Consider the following 27774-nt stretch of genomic DNA (forward strand, 5'->3'; position numbering starts at 1 on the left):
GAGCCGGGGGGCGCAGCATGGCCGACGTGATGGTCTACAGCAAGGAGGGCCTCAGCCGCCTGGGCTGGACACGGGTCCGCCGGGCCCGCTCCCCGCTGGGCGTGGGCCGCCGGGCTCGGCGGCGTGCCCGCTCCTTGACCGTTGGGAGCCAGCGGCGGCTGCGGCTGCGGCTGCAGCAGGCCGAGGCGGCCGGCGTGGCCTGGCTCGACGAGGAGGACGCGGCGGAGGCCGTGGTGGTGGGAGCCGAGTGGAGCGCCCGGGAGAAGAAGGCGCGGAAGAAGAAGGCGCGGCGGCGGGAACGCGCCGAGCGCGAGCGGCGGGAGCGCGAGGAGGAGCAGCATTGCGAGGAGCGCGAGTGGAGCCAGCTGCGGCAGCTGCGCGAGCCGCCGACCAGGCGCGTGCGCGACGGGGACGCGGAGGAGCGCGCGGCCCCCGAGCCCAGGCCTGGGGCTGGCGGCGAGTCCGAAGGGCCTGAGGAGCCGCCTCGGGCCCCGGGCCAGGGCAAGCCGTTCCTGGTGCGGGCCAAGGCGGGCCTCCTGATGCTGCTGAGCCACGCGCAGGTGAGCCCCGGGGCTGGGGAGGGGGGGAAACTGAGGCCCGCGGGGCGGGGACTGGGCCCGGCCCACTGAGACCTATGGTATGAAGGCCGGCTTTGATTGGCGGGACGGAAACATATCCCTCCCCCAGACCTCTAGCGCCGCCCTCTCCCTTACGGCAGGGGTACTGACAAGGGGGGGAGCGCCTGAAGCTATGGCATTCCGGGAAGCCCCTAACCTTCCTCCGAGCCCACGCTAACCCGCCTGCACCTGGGGAAGAAGAAGCCCTCGGGGGATGCCCTGGTCTGAGCTGTGGTTTCTTCGCCACCCGGGCTTGTTCTTGGGGCCACGCCCCTTTCATTTAGTTCTATTTGATAACAACAAATCCCCTAAAAAAAGGATTTGTTCGGTAAAACTTGGACCCAAAGGGCCGCACCCAAGAATCTGGAAGAGGCCAGGTGTGGCCTTGAGGCCCCAGGTTCCCCACTTGTGACTGATAATCCTTGGTCCGTTCTAGGACTGGGTTATCCTGCCCCGGAGCTCTGGAAGGTGTGCCGAGGGAAACAATGTTTTCACCTACTAGAAATAGAAGAGCTTTTACAAAGAAAACAAAAAACAAAAGCGATACCAGTTGTAGTGTAATGAACGAGGTCTGGGTTTGGACACGGGCTTTGCTACTTAGTAACTGAGTCTTCAGCTCCTCAGGGCTCAGTCTTTATCAGAGTGAATCCTGACCGGAAGGCCTTCCACGCTGGGCTCTTCTATCCAGCTGGGCCGTGATTCTTGGGGAATGATTGCTGGAATGGAAAGGGTTTGATCTTAGAGATAAACCAGTCATAGATTTTTAAGTCGGAAGGGATGTTGGTCCCATCAAACCATTTTATAGAGGTGGAAGCCAAGGACCAGAGATGCTAAGGGACTTGTTTGTTCAAGCTTATACAGCTGTGGAGTGGAGCCTAGAACATAGAGGTCTTTATAGTACACCTTGCTGGTTTCCAGAAATGGGAGATCCTTTTTAAAACAAGGTTTTCTGACGTCCAGTTTCCAAATAGATAATCTGAAATTGAAGACATTCTGCTTTTAACAGATTTTATTTTTTAGCGTTGGCAATGGCATTGCCTCACATTAGCTGGTCGATTTCTTTTTTTTTTAGTTAGTGGCTAACTGTACTTCCCATCCATGTGGATGTTGCTTTTCCCTATAGGATGAGTGTGTTGGGGACTATCTTTTGTCAGTGTCTCACCACAGCCTGATTGGCCTCAGTGAAGGCCGTGGAGTCTTCGCTAGATGTAGAGGCAGAGGTTGGTGAAATAGGAGTGATCTCTTAGAGAAGACAGTCTTGATCTGTCAACTTTTTTCTTAAGTGATTACTTCAGAGAAAAAAAGGTCTGTTGCTTAATTTAGCTGCCAGCTTGAGAGAATTGGAAGAGGGAGGCCCTTGTAGGAAGTAGTCTTAGAAAGATGGAATGATTTCAAGGAAAAAATTCTCCAGGGGTGAGCCCAAAAGACTAAGTGACTGACAAAATGTTAAATCTGAAAAACAAACAAACAAAAAAAGTGATTGGTTTTGGTAGAACTGGTTTCCTTTATATCTTTGTATTTTATGCATTTTAAAACCTTCTGAAAAGAGGTCCCTAGGGTTCAACAGATTTCCAGAGGCATTCGTGTCACAGAAAAGAGGAGGAACCACTGCCCTAGAGATTGTAGTAGGCTGTCCTTCCTTGGGAGGTCATACAGTGTAAATAACCCATCATCTAGAGTAAGAATATTTGGGACAGAAGACTAGTTTGGCTCATCATCATTTCTGTGACCTTGGTCATCAAATGGATGAATTAAAAGCATTTACTGAGCTCTGAGCTGAATGCTCAGGGATCTCCTGCTCTCAGACTCTCACTTTGTAAAAGAATGTTCACCTACAGGGCCAGTGGAAAGTCTTTGAGGGTATGAAGGTAGATGAGCAGCTAGGCCTTGGACCCATTAAATTCATTTCTAAGGAAGCAGTAGGATGGTGGCAATGGCCTTGTATCTCCTAGGAGGGAATGGAGTTGTTGACTCTTATCTCATCCAAACCCTGTGAGCAGTCCAGCAGCTGGGGGAAGGTGGTGTCTGGTATGTAGGAAGCCCTTGATAAAGGCTTGTTGAGAACTACTTTTCCTCCTCTTGTCTTCCTGTCCCCTAGCTAGCCAGAATGGGATTCTGGGATGGTCTGGAGGAGGGGACAAGGGAAGAAGAGAAAAGGTAAATGGTCCCCCCCATTTCTTATCTCTGTAATGAAGTTAGATCAGGGATTCTTAACCCTGGGGTGTTCTGGTAAAGCATATGCACCCCTTTTCAGGAGGATATTTTTTAAATGCATAGAATAGAATATTTAAGATTACAAAGGAACCCTATTATATTGCAATACAATTATCAAAAAAAATTTTTTAAGTTCGTGGACTCTAAGCCTATCTCAAGTCCCTTCCTGCTTCCAATCTCTTATTTTCTTGGTGCTTAGAAATTAATCCTTCCTTAGATGACATGGTGGTAAATGAATTCTTTAGAACTTTGTAATTATTTCATAGTTGGTTTCCACATTTATAATCTTTAAGTTTCTTGTTCTTTTCTCTTTCCCCTGCTAGTCTTTGACCTTCACTGGGAAGTGTCGGATGACCTGTCTTTATGGCCGAGTGCAGGTATTTGGTTTTATCATCAGCCAGGGCCAGCCAGCCTATGACCTTTATTCTCCCCACACCATCTGTGCCCTAACTATTGAAGCAATTAACTATGTGATGCCAGAGAAAACCCTAAAGGATATGAAGCTGGAAGTCCGGTCTTTGATCAGAGATCATCTTTCTTCAGGTAATTAAAAGAGCTGGAGAATTATCACTATTCATTCCTCAAATATAAGTTGAGCATATATATAGATAGGCAGTGCACTGTGCTAGGTCCTGAGAGAGCCAAAATGAAGTAAAATGCAGCCTCTGCCCTCTTGGTGCTTATCCTGGGGGTGAGGGGCTGAGAGGGTGCCCAGATACACACGTGATCGATAGAACCTGGTATATGATAAATACCTTAGAAGCTGTGGCCTGGGTTCAGAGAGGGGAGAGAGCATGTTTGCTGAGGAGATAGGGGTGGGCATCATTTCAGCTGAGCCCAAAGGTATTCTGTCTAGGAAAAGGAGACATGTGAGGGACTAGGGATGGGAAACCAAGTTCGTGGAATGAGCAATGAGGAGCGTGGCCTGGCCAGAGGGCAGGTTATTTAGTGGAGGAGCAGCAGGCGTTTAGGCTGGGAAGACAGATGGGAGCCGAACTGTGAAGGATGGAAGGTAGAAGACTGGCTCTTAATTAATTCAGTCGGCTTTGAAGGTTTTAGAACAGGGAAGTGAATGACACGTCCAGAACAGTATTGTGGAAAGGTTAGTCTGGCAGGGAGTGTAGGATGAATTGGAGGGAAGAGGAGGAGACAAGGGTACCACTTAGAAGGCTGTGGGAGGAGTCAGTAGGTAAGCATTTATTAAGCTCCTGCTGTGTGCCAGGCACTGGGCTAAGTAAGGTAAGGTAAAAGACAGTCCCTGCCCCCCAGGAGCTCAGTCTAATGGAAGAGCTACATGTGCAAACAAGATCTAGACAGGATAAATCAGAGGTGATACAGAGAAGAAAGGCACCAGCCTAAAAGGTGATTAGGAAAGATAACCAGGGGGCATAGAGCGCCAGGTCTGGATTCAGGAAGACTTGGAGTTCAAATCTGGCCTCAGACACTTACTAGCTGTGGCACCCTGGGCAAGTCACTTAATCTCTCTTTGGCTCAGTTTTCTCATCTCTGAAGTGGGGGTAGTAAAGCACCTACTTCTGAAGTGCTGTTGTGAGGCTCAGATGAGGTATTTATAAAGTGCTTAGCCTAGTCCCTGGCACCTAGCAGGTGCTTAATAAACACTTGTTTCCTCCCTTCTTTCCTTCTCATAGAGAAGATGGGATTTAGCTGGGACTTGAAGGAAGCCAGGAGACTGATATGGAAGGGAGAGTATTCCAGGCATGGGGAACAGCCATTGAAAAAGCCCAGAGTTGGGAGATGGAGTGTTTTGTATGAGGAACAGCCAGGAGGCCAGTGTCACTGGATTGCAGAGTACATGGGGGTAAGTAAGGTGTAAGAAGGCAGGAAGGTCAGAGGGCCAGGCTACGAAGGGCTTCGAATGCCAGAGTAGTTTATATTTGACTCTGGAGGTTTTAGGGAGCCACTGGAGTAACTGAGTAGGAGCGAGGTGACATGGCCAGACCTGTGCTTAAGAGAAATCATTCTCACAGGTCAGTGAGAAGGTGCTGGAGTGGGGTGAGACCTGAGGCAGGGAGGTTGACCTGTCCAGGATGACCTGGACAGAGCCAGGCATCACCTGTACGGAGAGACGTGAGCTAGTGTTTACCTCTGAGGGGGTGTCAGTCCAGTCTGGGAAATAGCACTGCTGGAGTTCTTGTCAAGTAGATGAGTTACAACTTCTGAAGTAATTTGCTTTGTTCTTTTTGCAGCTAACGCGTTTCATGTGATAAAACAGTTTTCTCCTATGTGTTCCATTGTCCTGCTAGAAAGTCTGGAGACTCCTGCTACAGACTTCATCCTGAGCTACCCAGCTTTTTCTCACCTTTTCTCAGGAAAGGTAGTGTTCTTCACGTCCTCTGTAGATGTGTATCCTGTCTGGCCTGGTGGAGCCGGGCCTGTCATCTCCTCCCGAGGGATGCTCGTGTATGGCTGTGTTAGGGAGAGGCCAGATGTCAGTGTGGTGACTCTTGTGAAGGAATGTCCAGCTGGATTAGATGGACAAGACATTGAATGAATGGGCTGTTTGAGGGTTTCCCTGACTTCTCCCTCTCAGTCTCCTTTGTCACCTCTTCATCCAGGTCATACCACTAAGCTTGGGGCTTGGTCCTCAGCCCTTTTCTTCAATTCCTTTGTCTCCGAGGTTCTTCACCATCTTTGTCACAGCCCGCGTCAGTCACTCTGGTGAAAGCTTTGGACTCCTCATAATACTGGTTTTTTAAATACATTAAATAAAATACAGAGGATTACAAAGGAAGCCAATGATATTGAGACGTAGCTATCAGAATATTACAGAAACATTCATCGACCTTAAGTTAAAGAGCTCCTGCTCTAGAACGTCTTGCTTTGTGGGCTCAGTTGTCATTTCTGTGCTGACGACTCCCAGATCTATGAGAGGTCTTAGTCTCTCTGAGCTCCAGTCCTACATCATGTATGGCCTCTGGGACATTTTGAACTACATTTCCCACGGACATTTCAGACTCAGTACAGAACTCATTCTTAACCCCCAAACCCTCCCTCTGAATCTCCCTAGTACTGTCTGTGGGACCACATCCTTACAGTCACTCCAGCTCACAATTCTGGGGTCATCCTTGTTTATTGACTCTCATTCACCCATGTTCTCCCCTCCTTCACCCTACTGGTTTTACCTTCACAGCCTGTCTCCACTCACACAGCCTTCGTCATCACCTCCACCTGCTGGTTGGCCTCAGTGCCTTGGTCTGTCTTCACTAATCCATCCTTCACTCAGCTGCCAAAGTGATTTTTCCAAAGCAAAGGCCTGAGATACTGCCAAATCAGTGAACAGCAGAGGCTTGTTACCTTTAGGATCAAGTATAAAATCTTCTAGCCTTTTAAGCCCTTCATGAGCCAGACCCTTCTGTCTTTGCAGTCTTGTACTTTACTCTCTGCCACATCCAAATCAGCAAGCCTTTCTTGCTATGTGCCAGGCACTGTGCTAAGTACTAGGAATACCAATGGAAGCCACAAGAGACGGGTCCTACCCTTAGGGAGCTTACGTTCTAGTGGAGAGAACTTGGCTAACCTGAGCCCTTCCCTAAAATGGAAGTTCCAGGAACAACTGACTAGTCAGGGAAAGAGGAAGAAGTAAGGGAGGCATGCAGGAAGGAGGAGGGGAAAGAAGCAAGTGTTTTTTCCGTGCTAAGTACTTTACAGACATGATCTGTTTGGGAGTTAGGTGCTGTGATTATCCCCATTTTATAGTTGAGGAAACTGAGGCAGACAGGTGAAATGACTTGGCCAGAGTCACCCAGGTAATAAGTGTATGAGACTGGATTTGAATGCCTTGACACCAGGCCCTGCGTTCTCTCCACTGCAGCACCTTCCTGGGTGAAAAGGCTCCTGGGGCTCATGGAGAAAGAAGTTCAGAGAGTCAGGAGCAGAGCCTGGAGAGGAATGGAGTGAACTGGCTGTCTAATGGCGTTGGTCTTCTGGCCTCTGTTGGGCCTCTTCCCTCACTCCCCCATCTCCCTTCTTGTGCCCTGCACACTCTCCCTCCTCACCTCCACCTCCTGGCTTCCTTCAACACTCAGCTCAGATCCCACCTTTTGTGGGAGGCCTTTCTCTCAGAGATCACAGTCTTCCATTTGTACTATGTATGTCTTGTTTTTCTGTGTTTCCCCCGTTATTAGAATATGAGTTTTTTGAGGTCAGAGACAGTGTTTTTGTCTTCTGTTGTATCCTCAACACTTAGCACGGTGGCGAGTAGCTTCTGAGGCTGGTTTGTTTCTTCTTCGTCCTTTCCTCTGTAAGGAGAGCTAGCCTAGGAGCCAGGCAGCCCTGAGTTTGCACCCCCCGCTGACACAATGCCTGTGTGACCCTGGGCTGGTATCTGCCTCAGGAAAGAGGGAGTTTTCTTATCCCAGAATTCCCTGCAGCAGTGAAGTTACTGGTCCAGGCTCTCCCTTTCTTGCCCTTCTGGTTTTTTTTCCTCTTTTGTTTTCTTTTTGTTTCTTCTACTCCTTATACTTTTACTCTTTTTTCCTCTTTGCTCTCTTCCAGAGTTTTCCACTGATAGTGTAACTTTTCAGATTCTTCCTCCTTAGTACCCCAGAGCAGCTTGTCTCCACAGCATCTGTGATGCTAAAGTTGTGGGGTTTTTACAGTTGCTGTCCTCAAGGCCCGCCCTCTAAGGTGAAATGGTGAAGCAGGCAAAGCCTGGCCCTTCATGCCTGCTCTTCCTCTCGGTGCTCTTCCTCAGCTAGCCTGCTTTTCTTCAGCTTCCACCTTGGCTGCCCAGGGCATCTTGTTACTGTACTTGCTTTCCTCTTCCCTGTTCCCTCAGAAACCTCCTGCGGCTCAGGGTCTGTGTCCACTGGGCCTTAATTAGCATTTTAATGCTCCCTAGAATGTGAATTCATCTTGCATAGGAGTCCTCCCAAGTCATCCATAGAGGATCTCTGCTGGCATTCGGGGGGTGCCTGCTCTGGCTCTGGCCGCTGTCGTAGGTGCTGCACATCCAAATACAGCCAATGAAGTGGTCTGTAGCCAACGGGTTTACATTTTAACGGGAGACAGTGCCCTCGATTGTGATGTGCAGAATACATTTAAAGAAATAACTACATGTAAATCCAAAGTAGTCAGTGGTGGGAGGGAGCACTATCAGGAGTGGGAATCTGTAGATGGTGGTGCTTGAGCTGTAACTTGGAAGAGAAGAGCTCTTCGAGGAAAAAGTGAGGAGTGGGAATGTATTTTAGTCAGGAGGGAGCAGCTGGGACCAAGGAAGGAAGGTGGTGAAGGATGGGGAGTGATGTGGGGAACAGAAGCCACCAATCTAGCCTTGTCACATTTCAGTGGTGCTGACATAGCACTGAGATTCTCACTGTCCTCTCTTCAGGTCGTTCTGTGCCTGGGCCACACAGATAAGGCCATAGTTATCAGTAGGTTGTCCCTTTAGGAGAATGTTGTATAATCCATTTGAAATCCATATTTCCATCCTGCCTTCATGGGGGTAACTCTTAAGAGCAGAAATTTCAAGCCAGTGGAGGATATAATTCATTCGTGAACCGTGGCCCTTGTGATGGTATTGGGCCTTTCGTTAGGGTCAGGCCTAGTAGTTTTGTATCTGAATTCTCTATTTTTGTGGCTTGTGATAACATATGGATATAGGTTTATTACTGTAATTTGCTGAGATAATGACTCTTACAGTATGAATTTCGTACAGTGTTAGTATGAACTCAGCCTGTGTGTTGAGTAGAAGCAGCAAGATGAGGGAGACATGAAAATGATGACAAGGAAAAAAAATAAGAAAGGTCGAGAATGCAAATAAAAGTCATGCTTGTTTCTGTGGTGTTTTCCATCTTGCGTTTCATAATGTTTTTAAAAGTTGAAATTGTTCATCTTTAGAAACAGGAGCTGTCCTCGTCCTTTAATCTCGAGCAGTTAACCATGTCTTCTGTTGGCATTAAGAAATGTGAGGAAGAAAGTGGCTTTCACTTGTCTGAGAGTAGCATTGCAGCCATAGAAGAGTTAATCACTGCTTGTTGTGGTAAGGAGCCAAAATTGACTACTTTGACTGTCTTCCAATTAAGATTGATTGTAGGTTGCCAAAGGCTTTAGAAGATTCCTGTACATTGAGAGGTTTGGTGTGTTTTGTTTCCCTTCCAGAGGAAATTGATGGTTGCCCTATCATCATGGCTTGTGGACCAAAGTGTATTGGCAAGTCCACCTTTAATCGATATCTGATTAATCAGCTGCTGAACAGGTGAGAGCATCCAGGGGCCTTGGTCGTCCTTCCCTCCCTCCCCTCAGCTGGACAGTTCACCCCAAGTCCTACCTCATGAGATTCTACTGAGGATTTAAAATGCTTTTTTTCCTCTTCAAAACAGTAAACAGAAAACATTTGAGTATGAGAACTGCTCCATGTCTGTTGATTGTTAAAATTAATTATTTTAATGAGCACTTTCAGGCTAGACGATAGAGTAGGTGTGGTGCAGTGAAAAGAGCACTGCTTTTATGCCCCAGCTCTGCCACTTAGCTCTGAGTGACCCTGGGCCTCCAATGGAGGGTGTCCTAGAGGGCCTCTGACCTTCCTTTCTGGCACTCAGCCTGTGATTCTTTGAGAGCTTGTCTGTAGATTGAGGATAACTCTCCACCACTGTTGGTCCTGAGAGGGAGAGGTCTGCATTTTGTCTCTTGCCCCCTATGCTTTGACCTCGTTTTGGTGCATCTGGGGCCCTTGCCTTTGGGGACTACCTCCTCCAGGGGAACGTGGATTCCATTCATCGCTCTTCTTTCTTGTTGTTCGTGCTCTTCTCCTTAGGGGTCCTGCCCTCAGCACTGGAGGTCTTCTTTTAAATTTTGGGGTCCAGGACAGCATTTGAGCTATTTGGTATCCCTATTATGGCTGGTCTGATAGGCTTTGCATAAGTGCTTGTTAATGAATGAACACAGTAGGAATGGTCTTGGGGACGATTGAAGGTGTAAGAAGATTGTGAGGGAGACTTTTCGATAATTCTTAGATTACATTCTTTTTGCTCTTCTAGTGCCATAGTGTTCTCTGTGTGTGATTGGGGGTAGAGAGAGAAGGAGGGGAGGGCAAGGAGGGAGAGAAGTGGAGCTTATTGCACTTGGCATGTGTGGTGGTTTGTTGTCTTTATAAGCATTACACTCTCCTGCTACTCTCAAAAGTCGTTATTTATATTTGGTACCTGACACTGAGGAGTTAATATGCTATTCAGGCATATTATATAGAATTACAAAGAATTAGTCATTTTAACAAAGTGACGATTTTCTTTCTCTTTCTTTTTTTTTCTAGTATTCCCTGCGTTGACTTTTTGGATTGTGACCTAGGACAGACAGAATTCACGCCTCCTGGTTGTGTTTCTTTGTCTAATGTTACAGACCCCATTTTTGGTATGTATTAGAGTAATCATTTAAAGTCTTTCTTGCCAGCTAGCCAGCCTGGCCTCCCTACGACTACTGTCCCTCCACCTCCATCAGTTCAGATGCCTCCCTGCTGGGTACCTCTTTGCCCTAGTTCTGGTCATTTCTCTGGCGTGGTATATATCCTTCTCTTCCTGTGCTAGTCTTTACCCACAGCTGTCTTCAAGGCCTGGCTCAGACTTCACTTCCAGAAAACTGTCTGATGAAGCCTGTCTCCCTGCTGTCTTATCTCTCCTCTATTCCATTTTCACTCAGCGTTTAGACAGACATTTTATGTTCCATGGTTTTTGCATGTTTACATTTTGCTTTGTTACTGTCTGAGTTGTTTCAGGGATGTGTGCTGCTGTGTCCTCAGCATTTGGTGTTTACCCAAAGCTCTTATCACAGGTCTGTTCCTATGAGAATTGCTTAACAAACAGAAGTGGAAAGAGTGAATGAGAATTTATTTTGGCAGACCCCAGCTCTCCTTGGGCCTATATGATAGGAGTGGAGGGAGTAGAGTTTTAAGACCCTGCCGCTAGGAGTTTAACCACTACCCAAGTGCTGCTGTGCTTCTCACTGGTTCTCAGCACACAGACTAGCCTATGCACATGTGTGTGCACACAGCAAACTCATCCCCTCTGCGTGCCCATAGACACACTTCCTAGGACGCAGAGCAGCATCAGAAGGGATCTTAGAAGCCATCTAGAGCAGCCCGTACTTTTATGGCATGCTGGAAAAGTGGGCGTCCAGTGTCTGGCAAGAGACCCCATGACTTCTTGGGGTAGATAGCTGACTTCCCGTTGGGATAGTATCATTAGATGCTTACCCAGCATAATCTAAGTTTCTGAACAGTAACATTGATATGGCCACCATTCTCTTCAGTGTATTTGTCTGTCTTTTAGGAAGAACATTGACAAAGCTAGAGGCTGTGTGGAGGAAACCCGCCAAGCCAAACTGAATGCCTAGAGGGGATGGGATAGTGGCATTGGTATCTAGAGGGTTGTTGTGGCCACAGAGGGTTAGACGTCCTTGTTGTACTTGGTCCCCAGCACAGGTGTGGGAGTATGGGTCGATGAGGGCAGATCATAGTTTGATGTTTAGAAAAACGTGATAGCCTTTAGAAATATCCAGAAGTGTATTGGGCTGTGTCAGGCACAGGAACTTCTTTGGTGGTGCTTCAGATAGGTGAAGGCTACTTGGCATTTCTGTTATAGAGGGGGGATTTTTGTCCAGGTATGTATTGGGCTAGAGGCCTTTTGTAATCGTGGCATAGGGGAAAGAAGCCTGAATTTGAGGTCAAAGGATGTCCCTTGGTGTCCTAGCCTTGCTGCTTCCTACCTCTGTGAGCTGGGGCTGATCTGATGAGATCACCGAACTTGTCTGGGCTGTGCCTTCCGTCTATGAAGTGTTAAGTTTGAATGACCTCCAAGGGCCCTGCCAGCTCTACGTCTATTGGGCTGTACAATTTCGTTTCCTTTAGTTACTATTAAGATTTGTTGGATAAGGTTCTCTGTTCCTCCAGTGTAGTCCTAATTTAGCTGAATTAAAAGGGCCTACTTTTGGAAAGCTCTGCATATGTCTCATTCTGGCCTGAAGGTGATCTTTGTGCCCCTTTAGCGGAACTTCACTTGTGGCAGGCTCTCTGCTAGAAAACCTTCTGGGACAATCCTTTTTTTTTTTGAGGGAGGAACGCAGGGCAGTTGGGGTTAAGTGACTTGCCCAAGGTCACACAGTTAGTTAGTGTGTCAAGTGTCTGAGCCCAGATTTGAACTCAGGTTCTCCTGACTCCAGGGCTGGTGCTCTACTCACTTCGCCACCTATCTGCCCCCTGGACAATCCTTCTGTTGAACTGTGTGTCTCATTTGAAGAGGAGCCCAGTGAAGGTCACAGACTCTACATTATTGTTGGGGCCACCACGTGGCAACACTTTGGGGCCACAGCAAATTGAGGCCTGGAGGGGTTGTAATCTGTCGGAGAGGGAACAGCCAACCTATGAGATAAAAAACACACTACCAAGCAGGAATTTAGAGCGTAGGTTACCAAAATGGGTGGTACTTCCCTGAGGGATTCTGGAATGATCCAGGGGGGTGGTAGTAGCCTCAGGTGCAATTGGGGGGCATTGAACAAAAATAAAGGGGCAGTGGAAGCATAAGGAAAGAAGAAAAGAAAATTTTGAAAAACTCTACATTTCATCTGTCGCGTAACAGAGTTAAAGTTGTAGTGATTATATTATTTTCCATATAAACACACAAAATGCAAATTATAACCCATTAGTGGTCAAATCCACTGACAGGTCTTAGGAAGCAAGTGTTGGCGGGCGAGCTTGTTGCCCATTGTCAGAAAGTCTAGTGTGCATTGGCAGGAATATGTGCCTGTAATAACTTGTTTACAATAATACTGTACAGATACATGGTACAATAGTGCATCATCAAAATTTAAATGCAGGAGGAAAAGAACAAATTTATAACAAATTATTAAATTTAAGATGCGTCAGTTAAAAAAATTTATATATATTTTTTGAAATGATGTAAATTTAAGAAAAAGGGTTAAAGGGGTGCTGAGTACTTTTTTTTTAAGGGGGCAGTAGGCCAAATAAGTTTGGGAACCTCTGATTTAGAGGGAAATGAGAGGCCAAAGACATGTTCCTTTTGCTGCTGTAGCTCAAGGGTTGAATTTTCCCTGCCTCCTACCTCTCTCTGTTATAAAGAAAGAAATCACCTTCAGTAGCAGTGGACAGTTTTCTGACTAATGGAATGAGTTTTTGGTCATTTTGATTAATTTATGTGAATTTGTCAACTTGGATTGTGTTTGTATTTAAAGTCTTTTCTTCAAAACAAAACAAAACAACCCAACTCTGCTGTGCATAGTCTGTGCCTGTTATGAGGTATAACGCGTCTAGCTGTCTGAGCTTCTTTGGGCCCAATGTTATGGTAAACATGGAATTATCATGAGGTGAATGTGAGGCTCTCGCTGCAAAAAACTGACGACTGGTACTTGAGGCAAAGAAGTTAGAAGTATTGCTTTTGGGGACAATTAAGACAAAATAAGTCCATAGAGCAAGGGTTTTGTAATCCTTGTTTTCATTCTCTTAGGGCCACCGTTCACTCATCAAAGGAAAACTCGAAAAATGGTCTTTTATGGTGATTCTTCTTGTGAAGATGACTGTAAGAAATACACTGAGATTGTGAAGTACGTGTTCAGTGCCTATCAGAGAGAAGCGCCTCTCGTCATCAATACGATGGGCTGGGTGAAAGGTAGGTCTGGCAACGTGCGTTATGTTCCTTGGCCTGCGGCTGCTCTTGTGAAATTGTGGAACAAGCAGCTGACGCTGTGACGTAATGGAGTTGTTTTGTCCCCTTTCTTCCAGGTGATGGACTCTTGCTCCTCATTGACCTGATTCGAATGCTGGCCCCTACTCATATTGTTCAGTTCAGTTCTGAACAGTGTCAGGATATGCCCCTGCTTACCCCAGAGTACACTGCAGGGATGGCCGGTCTGCAGACAAAAGGCAAGACCAAAGGGAAAAACAGGCATTTGGAGAGCACTGAATCAGAGAGTTCAGGGGATCCAGACGAAGGGAGCCAGCCCCACTCAGCGGGACACAAACTGCTGCTTGTGCAGTCTGAGTTTTCTGGTGCTGGCGTTGCACAGCTAACGTAAGAAATATGTGGCATCTCAAGCTGGGAATATGTTTTGAGATTTACTTGTTAAAATGGTGTCTGTCTCTCCGTAGTTCCCAAGTGCCTGCATCACAGTTTTACATATTTAAATAGTGGGAAAATCAACTCTTTTTTACAGTAAATTTTTTTTTTTTTGCTGTCCTAATTTTACATTCCCTTGATTTCCCAATAAATCCCTCCCAGAGTACCTCCCGGAGAGCCATCCCTTGTAAGGAGAAAAAAGGAAAAAACAATTTAGTAAAACTAACCCGGCACCTCCCCCAAATCTAACCTGGTAATGTAGGGTTCCACACTCATGGGCTCCCCCTCACTAAAGGAGCAGCTGTGTCTTTGAGCTTTTCTTTGGGGCCAAGCGTGGTCATTTTAATTTGACAGGATTCAGTTTTGTTGTTTGTTACATTATTGAAGTCATTGTGTATGTTTTTTTCTGGTTCTGCTTGCTTTGAATCCATTTATATAAATCTTCCTGCACTTCCTTATATTTTTCATATACATTGTGTCTTATAGCACAGTAATATTCTGTTATATTCAGGTACCACAACTTATTTGACCACTTTGTAATCATTGGGCATCTACTTTGCTTCTAGCTGTTTGCTACCACAAAAAGCGCTGCTATAAATATTTTGGTATATATGGGGCTGTTTTATCATTGACTTCCTTTGGGTGCTTGGCAACAGTGGAATCAAAGGGCGTGGCCATTTTATCAGCTTTTCCATATTGCTTTGGAAGTGATTGGATCAGTTTGTAGCTCCACCAGTGGTCCATTTGTGTGCTCATCTTTCCACAGCTCTTCTAATACTGACTGTTCTCATCTTCCAATCATCTTTGCTTGTTTTCTGGGTCAAGTCAGCAAGCATTTATTAAGTGCTTACCAAGTGCTAGGTCTTACCTTGCTGCATGCTGGGAATACAAAGAAAGGCAAAAGAACAGTTCCTGCCCTCAGGGAGCTCACAATTCAATTGGAGGGAAAAAAAACCAAACCATTCCAACAGATAGGTTCAAATGATAAATTTAGGATAAATTGGAGATCATCACAGAGGGAAGGGTGTGAGGTAAAAGCTCAGAGATGTTTTGGTTTTATATTTTCTCATGAGTGACTTGAGATATCCTTTCCTACAGTTGTTAGTTTGTAGTTCTTTTGAGGCCATTGTTGATGTAATGGTTAGAGGGCTAGGCCTGGAGTGAGGAAGATCTGAATTAAAATCCAGCTTCAGACACTCACTAGTTATGTGACCCTGGGCAAGTCACTTCACCTCTGCCTCAGTTTCCTGAACTGTCAAATGGAGATAATAAGACTCTACCTTGCAGCATTGTGAGGATCAAAGGAGATATTTATGAAGCACTTAGCACAGTACTTGGCACATGATAGGCACTCAATAAATGTTTTGATTTGGGATAAAGGTAAGTTTTTTCCCCCCAGTTGACTGTTTCCTTTCTTTTTTGAAATGATTTTTTTTTAATATAAAACAATAAATTTTTATTTCAAGAAAACCTATGTAATAAATACATGGGAATTAATTATTCTTTAAATGTTTGATAGAATTCACATGTAAAACCATCTGGCCCTGGAGATTTTTTCCTAGAGAGTTCATTGATGGCTTGCTCAATTTCTTTTTTTCTAAGATGGGATTATGTAGGCATTTTATTTCCTCTTCTGTTAACCTGGGCAATTTATATTTTTTTTTAAATTTATTTAACATATTTAGTTTTCAGCATTGATTTTCACAAGAGTGTGGATTACAAATTTTCTCCCCATTTCTACCCTCCCCCCCATTCCAAGATGGTGTATACTCTGGTTGCCCTGTTCCCCAGTCAGCGCTCCCCTCTGTCACCCCACTCCTCTCCCATCCCCTTTTCCCTTCCTTTCTTGTAGGGCAAGATAAATTTTTATGCCCCATTGCCTGTGTATCTTACTTTCTTGTTGCACGCAAAAACATTTTTGTTTGTTTTTGAACATCTGTTTTTAAAACTTTGAGTTCCAAATTCTCTCCCCTCTTCCCTTCCCACCCACCCTCCCTAAGAAGTCAAGCAATTCAACATAGGCCACATGTGTATCATTATGTATAACCCTTCCACAATACTCATGTTGTGAAAGACTAACTATATTTTGCTCCTTCCCAACCTATCCCCCTTTATTGAATTTTCTCCCTTGACCCTGTGCCCTTTTGAAAGTGTTTGTTTTGATTACCTCCTCCCCTGTCTGCCCTCCCTTCTATATTCTCCTTTTTTATCTTCTTTCTCCTTCTTTCCTGTGGGGTAAGATACCCAATTGAGTGTGTATGGTATTCCCTCCTTAGGCCAAATCTGATGATCGCAATGTTCACTCATTCCCCCCTCATCCGCCCTCTCCCCTCCTCCCACAGAACTGCTTCCTCTTGCCACCTTTATGGGAGATAATCCATCCCATTCTATCCTTCCTTATCTCCCTCTCTCAGTATGTTCCTCTCTCATCCCTTAATTTGATTTTATTTCTTTTAGATATCTTCCCTTCATCTTCAACTTACCCTGTGTCAGCTCGCTCTCTCTCTCTCTCTCTGTGTGTGTGTATACATACACACGTAGATATATACATACATATTTACCCATATATATACATAAACATATATGTATGCATATTCCCTTCAGCTACCCTAATACTGAGGTCTCATGAATCATACACATCATCTTTCCATGTAGGAATGTCAACAAAACAGTTCACCTTTAGTAAGTCCCTTGCAATTTCTTTTTCTTGTTCTTTTTCTTGATTACCTTTTCATGCATCTCTTGATTCTTGTGTTTGAAAGTCAAATTTTCTATTCAGTTCTGGTCTTTTCACTGAGAAAGCTTGAAAGTCCTCTATTTTATTGAAACTCCATATTTTGCCTTGGAGCATGATACTCAGTTTTGCTGGGTAGGTGATTCTAGGTTTTAATCCTAGCTCCATTGACCTCCGGAATATCGTATTCCAAGCCCTTCGATCTCTCAATGTAGAGGCTGCCAGATCTTGGATTATTCTGATTGTGTTTCCACAATACTCAAATTGTTTCTTTCTGGCTGCTTGCAGTATTTTCTCCTTGATCTGGGAGCTCTGGAATTTGGCGACAATATTCCTGGGAGATTTCTTTTTGGGATCTATTTGAGGAGGCGATCGATGGATTCTTTCAATTTCTATTTTGCCCTGTGGCTCTAGAATATCAGGGCAGTTCTCCTTGATAATTTCTTGAAAGATGATATCTAGGCTCTTTTTTTGATCATGGCTTTCAGGTAGTCCAGTAATTTTAAAATTATCTCTCCTGGATCTATTTTCCAGGTCAGTGGTTTTTCCAATGAGATATTTCACATTATCTTCCATTTTTTCATTCCTTTGGTTCTGTTTTATAATATCCTGATTTCTCATAAAGTCACTAGCTTCCACTTGCTCCAATCTAATTTTTAAAGTAGTATTTTCTTCAGTGGTCTTTTGGACCTCCTTTTCCATTTGGCTAATTCTGCCTTTCAAGGCATTCTTCTCCTCATTGGCTTTTTGGAGCTCTTTTGCCATTTGAGTTAGTCTGTTTTTTAAGGTGTTGTTTTCTTCAGTGTATTTTTCGGTATTTTTTTGGGTCTCCTTTAGCAAGTCATTGACTTGTTTTTCATGGTTTTCTCGCATCCTTCTCATTTCTCTTCCCAATTTTTCCTCTACTTCTCTAACTTGCTTTTCCAAATCCTTTTTGAGCTTTTCCATGGCCTGGGACCAGTTCATGTTTTTCTTGGAGGCTTTTGGTGTAGGCTCTTGCACTTTATTGACTTCTTTAGGCTGTATGTTTTGGTCTTCCTTGTCAGCAAAGAAAGAATGCAAAGTCTGAGACTGAATCTCGGTGCGTTTTCGCTGCCTGGCCATATTCCCAGCCAACTAACTTGACCTTTGAGTTTTTCAGTGGGTTATGACTGCTAGTAGACTAGAGAGTTCTATGTTCCATGTTTGGAGGGGAGGTGCCCGCTCTGCCACACCAGCACTGCTCCTTCTCCAACCCCCAACCTGGCCCGGGCTTAGATCTTCAGCAGGCTGTTGCACTCCTGCTCTGATCCGCCACTTAATTCCTCCCACCAGGTGGGCCTGGAGCCGGAAGTAACAACAGCTGTAGCTACCCCACCTCCGCTGCCTCCGGGGCTGGAAGCCGAACCGCGAACTCCTTCTACTCCCGAAGCTTTTCCCACTAACCTTCTCCGCTGTCTTTGGTGTTTGTGGGCTAAGGAGTCTGGTAACTGCCGCAGCTCACTGATTCAGGGCACTAGGGCCCCCTCTGCCCGGCTTCTGGTCTGGATGGTCCACGCCGTTCAGGCTGGGTTCTGCTCCACTCCGTTCCCAGCTCCCAGCTCCGTGTGGGGTAGACCTCACCCAGAGACCATGCAGGCTGTCCTGGGCTGGAGCCCTGCTTCCCTGTGCTGTTTTGTGGGTTCTGCCGTTCTAGAATTGGTTCAGAGCCATTTTTTATAGGTTTTTGGAGGGACTCGGTAGGGAGCTCACACGAGTTCCTGCTTACCAGTCGCCATCTTGGCTCCGCCCCCCTGAAACGATTTTTTTTTTTTTTAATTAAAAATCCATTTTGTCTTCCTTGTACTTTCACCTATTTGGAAAAACAAACAAACAAAACACCTTTTAACAGATACACAGTCAAGCAAAACCAGTTCCTGCATTGGCCACATCAAGAAAAAAAACATGTCTCCATCTGCATGCTGATCTGTCACCTCTCTGCCAGCAGCATGTTTCTATAACAGGTCCTCTGGTTGGTCATTGTACAATTAGAATTCATAAGTTTTTCAAAGTTGTCTCTACGGCGTTGTTATTTTGTGGATACTTCTCCTGGTCCTGCTCACTTTACTGTGGATCAGTTCATACAAGTCTTTCCAGGTTTCTCTGCAACCTCTCTCTTCATCTTTTCTTACAGCGCACTATTCCGTCACGTTCCCCCGCTGTAATTTGTTCAGCCGTTCCCCAGTTGAGGAGCATCTCCTATGTGCATTTCTTTGCCACCAACAAAAAGAGCTGTTCTCAATGTCTTTATACATATGGGTTCTTTGCCTCTTTCTTTGGTCTTTGAGGTATAAAACTCTTCCTGTGAACTGGACCATTTCACAGCTCCACCAACAGTGTGTTAATATATTATATTTCCCATAACCCTTCCCAACGTTTGTCTTTTTTTTTTTTCAGCTTTGCCAACCTAATGGGTGTGAGGTGAAAGCTGTCAGTTGCTTTAATTTGCATTTCTCTAATTATTAGTCTTTTGTAGCAGTTTTTTAATATGGCAGTAGCTTAGATTTCTTCTCTTGAGAAGTGCTTGTTCATATCCTTTGTCAATTGGATAATAGCTTTTCTTGTTATAAATTTGAATTTCCTGTATATCTTGAAAACGAAATCTTTATTAGAGAGACTTGATGCAGAAGTTTTTTTCCCCCATTATCTGCTTCTCTTCTAATTTTAGCTATATTTGTTTTGTTTCTGCAAAAATTTTAGTTTTTAAAAAAAATTATTTAATATTTTACATTTCCCCAGTTACAGATAAAAAACAATTTTAACATTCATTTATAAAACTTTGAGTTCCAAATTCTCTCTCTTCTCCCCCCCCCCCCCCATTGAGAAGGCAAGCTATACATGTGTAATTATACAAAACACTTTCTTATCATCAAAGTAAGTTTCTGTAGTCTGAGATTTTTTTCCTTGTTTGCTCATTTTCCCAGCCTGTTACTTGACTGTTTAACTCTTTGTTAAGGTAGGGCTCTGCTTCCATTGTGGAGGGTGAACTGTCCCAAGCTTCAGGGGTTTTGTGCAGCTGTTTTTAGAGATACTTCTTGGGACCTGTAAGTTTTTAGTTCTTCCAAGTTGGTATGATCTAAGGAGAGGTATTTACTCCTCTCCTGTCCTGTACGCTGGTCTATGAGTGACCACCAGCATTCTTTTCTGCCCTGGAACTGTGAAGAGGGTTCCTCCTCTGCTGTGGCTGCAAGGTCTGCGATGCTAGTGCTCCTCCTCACCCTGGGACTGTCCCCCAGGACCAGGATCTGAGTATGGACAAAGCAACAGAGTCCTGCCTCAGTGCTAGTGAAGAAACCCCTCCTGTAATCTCCTGATTAATCCCCTTACCGTCTGTGGGCTGAGAGCTCCAGAAGCTGCCACTGCTGATGCAGTCATTCCCAGAGTCTGCCCCTGGTTTGCTGGAGCCCACACTGTGCTGGACTGCATTTCGCCTTCATCCAGGTCCAGCAGACCTTTCCTGCTGACCTTCTAAGTTGTCTTTGGCATCTGTGGGCTGAGAAGTCTGCCACTGCTGCCAGTCATTCAGTCCTCTGTGGCCTGCTCTGGGTTTGCTTGGGCCTGGTCTGTGCTGGACTGCACTCCTCTCTCACACTGGTGCAATAGACCTTTCTAGTTCACTTAACAAGTTGTTTTGTGGGTTCTGCTGTTTGTTTAGAGTCATTTTTTAAAGGTATCTAGAGGGGTTTGGGGAGAGCTTGGGTGAGTCCCTGCCTTTACTCTGCCATCTTGGCTCCACCCCTTAAAATTTTAATTTTAAATTATCTATGTTATTTTTATTTTCTGCTCTCCTTTGTATTCTTTGTTTGCATGTGACCTCTACCCCCTATTCATAGAGCTGAAAGGTGCTTCCTTCCTTTTTCTAATTTGAGATACCACCCTTTATTTCCGTCATGTAGCCATTTGAAGCATATCTTGGTATATGATGTGAGAAAGCTGCCTCTTTTCTTACCTTAGGTATATTAGTTTGCTTCATGTAATAATTAGCTTTTTTCAAAGCCATAATTATTTAAGTGCAAAATTCAAAAACATTTGTTCCCTTTGTTGGATTCGAACCCTTTGGACTGGTAGGAAAGGGTTTTTTTAATTTGTTTTTGTTTTTTAAATTTCTGCCTCTTCCATGATGTAGCTGGTAGAAATCTTTAAAATGATAAGCCTCAAAGAAATGTACTGTATACTGGATTCTAAGTGAAAGATTCTTGTGATAAAACTGTACAGTCTTTACTTAACTGGTTCTGATTTATTTTTTAGGCAATGGCATAGCCCTGTTCTTCGTGATATGGCCTTGTTAGGTTACCTTGCCCTGCTACAGCCACCAGAGGCAAAACCATTTCTTCCACTACACCATCTAGTCCCCTTTCAGGTAATTTGAGCACTTCTGGGAAAAACGGACATGGATCTCTTTATCCAAACTAGGTCTCGACCAGCAGAATGTTTAGTACTTGGAATTGAGCCAGTTGAGAATTGTCTAAAGAAATGCTGTGGTTCCTGTGGTGCCTTCTTTTGGGATCATTGGTCACCCTGTTGGAGGGATGTGCTCTCTGACATCTGGATTCAGCCACTGGTCTTCATGGTGCAGCTTTGCTAAGACCATGCTGCCTCCAGATTCGTCTCCATAGGTTCAGCTCTGAGGAGATTTGGGGAAATCTGGAAGATAGTTTCCCGTTTATTTTTCTTAAAACTTTGGTTTCTAAAAGATGGATTAGTTGGGGAATGGTGTGTGAGGCTAAAGCCAAATCTACTCACAGCCATTGAGTTCACAGCCTTTTAGGGTTAGGGAGAAGGGTTTTCTCCTTTGGAAACTTAAATGTGAGTAGCTGTTCCAGTAGTTTTTCATTTAAAAGTCTAGAATGTCCTCAAAACTAGTCAGCACATTAAAAAGATAAATTGTCACCTTGCATCTGTTCTCCTCATCCCGTCATTACTCTAGAAGTGAGTGGTTTGTGTAGATGCTGGTTTAGATTTAGCAATAGTAGGTGTTTTCCCAGCACTTTGTGTTTCTTTCCAGGTAAGAAATGTCTGTCCTTCCTGCTGTAGTGAGGTTAGCAAGGATTGCTGGTGTTCACTGACTCAGCTAATTCTTTATGTTCCTCGGACTCAGCAACTAAACGCAAAGCAGAACAGTGGCTAGCGTTTGCGATTAATGTTTGCAACGGTTGGCAATTAATTATAGTGAGGGCATTGGGGAAATGTATGAGTAGCCGATAGGTTGATTAAAGAAATAAAATTGCCATTTCAGTGTGGACCTAACAGAGGGGCTTTATTTTCCAGATCCCTTTTGGTTCTGTCGCTCTCCGGGTTATTCACACTGACGTTGCACCTACCCACACCATGTATACAGTGAATGCCAGCTGGATTGGTCTTTGTAGGATACTAGAGGACGTCAAACAGAAAACCGACGGGCCAATTTTTCTTACAGACAATCCGGTCTGTGATTGTATGGGGTTTGGTGAGTTCACGGTGGGATCTTTCTGCCTCTCGTTACTGAAGTGGTCTTGGTTTTGACAAATAGCATGATCTTTTTTATGTGTGAAATGATAAAAGTCTGCTAATTGAGATAGTGGGCAGCTCCTAAGTCATGTTTAGGGGGAAGTTGTATGTCTTTTGAAGTTGCCAGATGACTCTCACTCAAAACCTAGAAAGTAAAGGACATCATGAAGTATGTCTTCTTCTTTAATAGGAAAATAGAGAAAAAAAAATGGGCCTTTTTCTGATTGTATTACTGGATGTGTTGGAGTTAAGTGGTTAGGAATTAGTCATTTTAAAATAAAGACAGACTCTTCAATAGAAAACTCACAGAGTCCCAAAACTAGAGATTTGGAGGACTTCACAGGTCACCTAGGCCCGCCCCTTTATGTGTTATCCTACCTCTGCTTCAAGACCTTCGAGGCAGGGCTCTATCTCCTGATAAGGCAGCTGCCCCCACTGTTTTTGTGAGGAGACCTTCCCTGACACCAGACTGAAGTTCGCCTCTCTGAGTTCTCTGCCTCTTGCTCCTGGTTGTGCATGCCGGGGCCAAACAGGACAAATCCAGTCCTTCCTCCCCATGACCACCCTGCAGATGCTTGAAGACCCTTTGCCGTTCTCCTTGAGTCTTCTCTGGGATAAACGTGCCCGGTTATTTCAGCAGGTCCTCGTGATGGGGGCTGGAGGTCTTCCATCGTGCTGTTTAGATGCTTGTCAGTCTCCTAGTTAAACTGATGCCCAGAACTGAACTTAGTATTCCCGATGAGGTCAGAGGACATTCCTGGGGATCCTAAGAGCCTCTCAGCTTCTTTGGCTGCCATATTGATTACACTGTTGAGTCAGTTTGAGCTTGCCGTCCGCTGAAACCTCCAGACCCTTTTCAGAACGGCTTCTGGCCTTGTCTGCCGTGTCATATCTGTGGCTTTGGGTTTTTGGTACCCATGTGCAAGACTACATTTGTACCTATTGCATTTCGTCTTACTACATTCATCCCAGTATTCTAGACTGCCTAGACCCCTTTGGATCCTGGCTGTCATCCACTTTTATTCTTCTCTCTTAACTTGGTGGTACAGTGGACACACATGTCGTCTCTGCCTTTATCCGGGTAATTGATAAGTGTGAAGCCGCATAGTTCCAAGCATAGATCCCTGGGGTCCTTCACTGAAGACCTCCTGGCCCATGGATACTGAATCATCCATTCCCAACTTTTCTCTGAGTCCAGTCAGCCACCAGTTCTGAATCCTCCTAACTCCTTGTATCCTATCTGACTGATCCATGTCTGCCTTTCCAGCTAATGCCCAAGAAGAGTATGAGACACTTGGGCCAAATATTTGCTAAAATCTAGATGATCTAAATCTGTAGCATTCCCCTTAGCCTCTCGAGTAACTCTGAGGATGCCAGGTTAGCTCGGGACAACTCATTCTTGATGCTGCCAGCTCCGATGCTCAGCACCTGTCATATCCCTTTAATGGTCTGCTCCATGATATTCTCAGTCACTGCCCTATCACTGGCAGACTGTTTTCTTCCCTTTTTGAAAACAAATGCAATTCTTTGCCTATCTTTAGTCTTATGGCGCCTCTCCTTGGAAAGGTCACTCTCAGGGCTTTGTTAATTACGTGGACCTGTTCTTTCAAGGGTAGCGAGGGGCCTTTCTTACTCTCTTCTTACTTACCTTGGGCACCAGCTTCCCATCAGTCAGGCTTGTCACTCCCACCGTGAAGACCTTCTCTTTGTTGTCAGCGAGGATCGCGTCCACTCCGTGCAAAGCTCCTAACCCTTCTTGGATTCTCTGTACCTCATTAATAATATTATTGTACGTGTGTATGTGCAGCTCTTCTGGACCTCACCATCCTGTTGCCCTTTAGGCAGTCTCCAGCCTGTCAGTGTTCTCCTTAAGCCACGGTGCCCAGGAGCCTGACAAGGGCAGCACACAGTGGGACCCGCTCAGAACATGGCCCTGGTGCTCGAGGCAGGCAGCCGCCAAGACGAGGACTCGTGTCCTCTGCTTTGTTTGTCAGGTGTTCCTTTTAAGAAAGAGCCAGTCTAGTGCCCTTGTTTTTAACCTTTTTACTTTAATATAATTGAATAAAAGGAATGGATGGGCATAGTGTTTTAAGCTCTATCTAGAGTTCATCAGCGAGGGGATTCTATTTCCTATTTAAATTGGGCTCAAAAAGTCTGTTTGTCCTTGTTTAAGTGAGTATGCTGTCTTTTTTAACAGTTGGTTTTGAGACCGTTCTGTGAATGGAATTATCATCATTATCATCATTTTTCATTATTTTGTATATTAAAGGAATTATCCGAGGCATCAGCATGGTGAAAAAAGTGTACTACGTTCTGACTCCTCTGTCCCATGAAAAGCTGAGAAACGTGAACTGTCTGATGATTGGAAATATTACTATTCCTCATTGCGTCTTCAAGACCCAGGTACAGTCCGTGAAGGAGTTTGCTAATCTACAGCATTTGCCCACCTACCTCTCACTTTTTCCCAGAGTTAGACCTGGTTGAAGTGGGAGGCGTGCTACAGATAATAGGAAGAGATACAAAGGAAGTGTGGGTTCCATTCACACCAATTAGAAACAATACTCTGTCTAGTTTGGAATGTTGGTGTCTAAACTTTGTGATGTAGCTTTTAGTTAATTTTGAGAGAATGAAAACAGATAGATGAGAGTGGGCTTCTCTAAGGAAAGGACTAAGGAGAGAAATTGTATGAGGTGAGTGGAGAAGCCCCTTCTTGGACAGCAGTGGCAGAGAATTGGAGAATGAGAACAGGCCAGCATCCTAAGAACATGACAGCTGCCATATTGGGTCATTGGGTCATCTGGTGGGTGTTTGAGCCACTCCTGCAGAATGTCAGTGACTGCAGGGGGCCTCACAGGAGACTAGCATTCTCAGGGTCAGGAAGAACTGAATTCAGGTTCTGCCTCTGACTAGGACAGGCCTGCGATCTTTTGCCTTAGGCAACTGTTGAAGGCATACAAATGAGTTTGTCGATGGGGTTGATATGAATGCCACCCCCTCCCCGAAAAAAGTGGAATGACTGGCCTGTGTCGTAGAGGGAGGGGGCTCTGCTGGGGAAGGCCGTTGTAGCTGCTGCAGAAAGGTCTTGGCATGCTTCCGCTGAGCCCTCACCAACTAGGTGTCCCTTTTGTTGATGGAGGAGCCAGAGATTTGGGAAGATGGCTGCATCAGACCTCTCCATCTCTCATAGATGCTGCCTTGCAGGGAGGTGGCTAGACACTGTAAGACCCATGTATCCCATGTGCATGCGTGTTCATCTTTGCTCTCTGTATCTTTGTGTTTCAGCCCAAGATTGAGGGGGAGATCCCTTACGTTACTTCTGAGTACAATTTTTCTATATGGGGATCAGGAAAACTCAGAGTCAGGAAGCTCCTTCAAAGAAGAGAATACCTTTAATCACCAATGAACTTTTCACTGAAGAATTAGCACGGTTTTAATGAGGGAGGGGGCTGCAAAAACTTGACTTGACGCAGTTTCTCTCGCAATGCCAGCAGCGTCTGATGGAATGATGTGAACAATTCTTCAGCCAAAATATTGTTAATAGTTTACAAACATTTTTGTATTAAAATATTTTCTGAAATTTCTTCTCAATTACATGTGATCTGAAGTGTAAAGAGCATCCCCAGGCACATCCAGGGAGACAGACACTGTGGGAAGTTGGGAGACCTCGGTCTGGTCTGAGCTCTGCCCTGCAGAAGGGCGGGGCTGCACCGGACTGTCTGAAGGTGACGACCTTGCAGCTCATTGTCTTACAGTGATGGCTTTTATTTCTGTGGCACTTTGAAGTTTGCACAATATTCTCCTTCCTACCACCCTGTGATCGAAATCGCATCTGGAATGTTATCTCTATTTTGTAGTTGAGGAAACAGTCTTAAGGCTGAGCGGCTTGCAGATGGTCTCAGAGCTGGCCAGCCAGCATCTAAAAAACCTGGTCTCACTGCTTACTCCTTGCTCAGTATTCTTAGCCCATCCTGCCTCCTCATACAATTCCTTATTCAGTGGGCTCCTTAAGTGAGTTAGTCCATGGAATAATGACCAAACATAGGAGATTGGGGCCAGTAGAGAAGGAAGAAAAGTGACTTGAGTCACACATCAGGAAATCCTGGGGTTCCTTCGGCGTGAAGATAGACCCCTACCATCTTGTGTAATGTGATGGTTCATATGTACTAGGTACCCATATTGGGTCTCACTGCTCATATTCTGGATTGTCCCTGACTGCATTGTATTTAATTCCTGTTGTCCTTTATTTAAGTTGAAGCAGATAGTCAACCATTACTAAAGATTTCAGGAATCCTCAGCGATGGCTTGTCCCACTGCCGTTACAGAGCACAACCTTGCTTTGGTAAATCGATGGTAGTCGTGAGTTACTGTAGCCCAACACCTTGTCATCCTGCAAGATAGGCTCTCCAAAATCAGCTGGTGTTTCTATGGCAGCCAGACAGGATGTACTTTGGGCCCATTTTATAGGGCCTGTGTGATGTTGTGGTCCACTGTCACAGTGTTGGAGACCAGAGGCATCCCTTGCTGCATTGAGGCATCGGAATTAGGATTTCCATGGAAGAAATTTGTTCTCTTGGTATGGGTTTTTTAAAAAGTCCATGGCTGATCTAGTATAACCTCTGAATAAATGTAATTAATATTTTTTTATGCTTTAGCAGAAATAGATGGAATAAATTGTCTCCCAATATTTTTTTGTAATTCTGTAGTTTGATGCTTGTTGGAATCAAGTCCAAATCCTGAAAACTTCCATGTATCTATAAATACTTATTTTGCAGATGATAGAATTATTTACTTTAAAAACCCTAAAGAGTCAACCATATATTGAATGAAACAGTTAAGTGAAGTTGCAAGATGTGAAACAAATCCACATGAATCATCAATTCATATGAAACAAATGCCTGTATGTATTCCTGTATATTTACCAACAGAACCCAGCAAGAGCACGTTGTAAATAACTAGAAACTATAAAATGTTTGGTAGTCTATCTACCAACGTACATCTAGAAATTCCATGAATTTGACCATAAAAAACTTTTTGCAGAAATCAGACAAACCTAAATAATTGGAGAAATGTGACTTGCTCGTGGGTAGGTCCAGCCATTATAAAAATGATACTACTACATAAATTAATTTCCTAATCTAATGCTGTACTAATTGAAATACAAGAAGAATATTTTATAGAGCTAGGGAAAAAAATAAACTTCTTGTGGAGGAACGGAAGGCTAAGAATATCAAAGGTAATGATGAGATGGAAAGGAAGGATGCCTCCCAGTGCAAGATCTGAAAGTGTCCTGCGAAACAATCATCATGAAAATAATTTGGTCCTGGTTGAAAAATAGGGTGGTCACTGAAACAGATTAGGTGCACAGTGCCCAGATGCAAACGGCAGTAGCATAATATTGACTAATCCAGAGACTGGTTTACCGTGAGTGCTCGCCACTTGACAAAACCTGGGAAACCAAAGAGCAGCATGCATAGTCCATACCGTAGTACTGTACACCGTGTGCCCCATGTGATCCATGGCCTAGATTTAGAGATCACGTAAGAAGAGCAAGGGAGAAATTAGATGCTGGACGTGCAGATGGAGGAAGAATCCTAAACAAGGGACCGAGGGGGTCACAGAAGAT

At 44.7% G+C, this 27774-nt stretch overlaps 1 protein-coding gene across 1 annotated transcript; it reads left to right on the forward strand.

The window, feature by feature from the left end:
- NOL9 (nucleolar protein 9) lies at positions 1-27774 on the forward strand. Its single transcript, XM_036744345.1, has 12 exons — positions 1-560; positions 3155-3374; positions 5039-5166; positions 8691-8832; positions 8952-9048; positions 10102-10199; positions 13304-13465; positions 13579-13867; positions 20913-21024; positions 21933-22110; positions 24421-24554; positions 25434-27774. Exons 1-12 carry the CDS (start codon positions 18-20, stop codon positions 25542-25544), a joined length of 2214 nt encoding a protein of 737 aa, XP_036600240.1. The 5' UTR covers positions 1-17; the 3' UTR covers positions 25545-27774.

This window comes from Trichosurus vulpecula, chromosome 2 (assembly GCF_011100635.1).
Source record: "Trichosurus vulpecula isolate mTriVul1 chromosome 2, mTriVul1.pri, whole genome shotgun sequence".
NCBI classification, from domain to species: Eukaryota; Metazoa; Chordata; class Mammalia; order Diprotodontia; family Phalangeridae; genus Trichosurus; species Trichosurus vulpecula.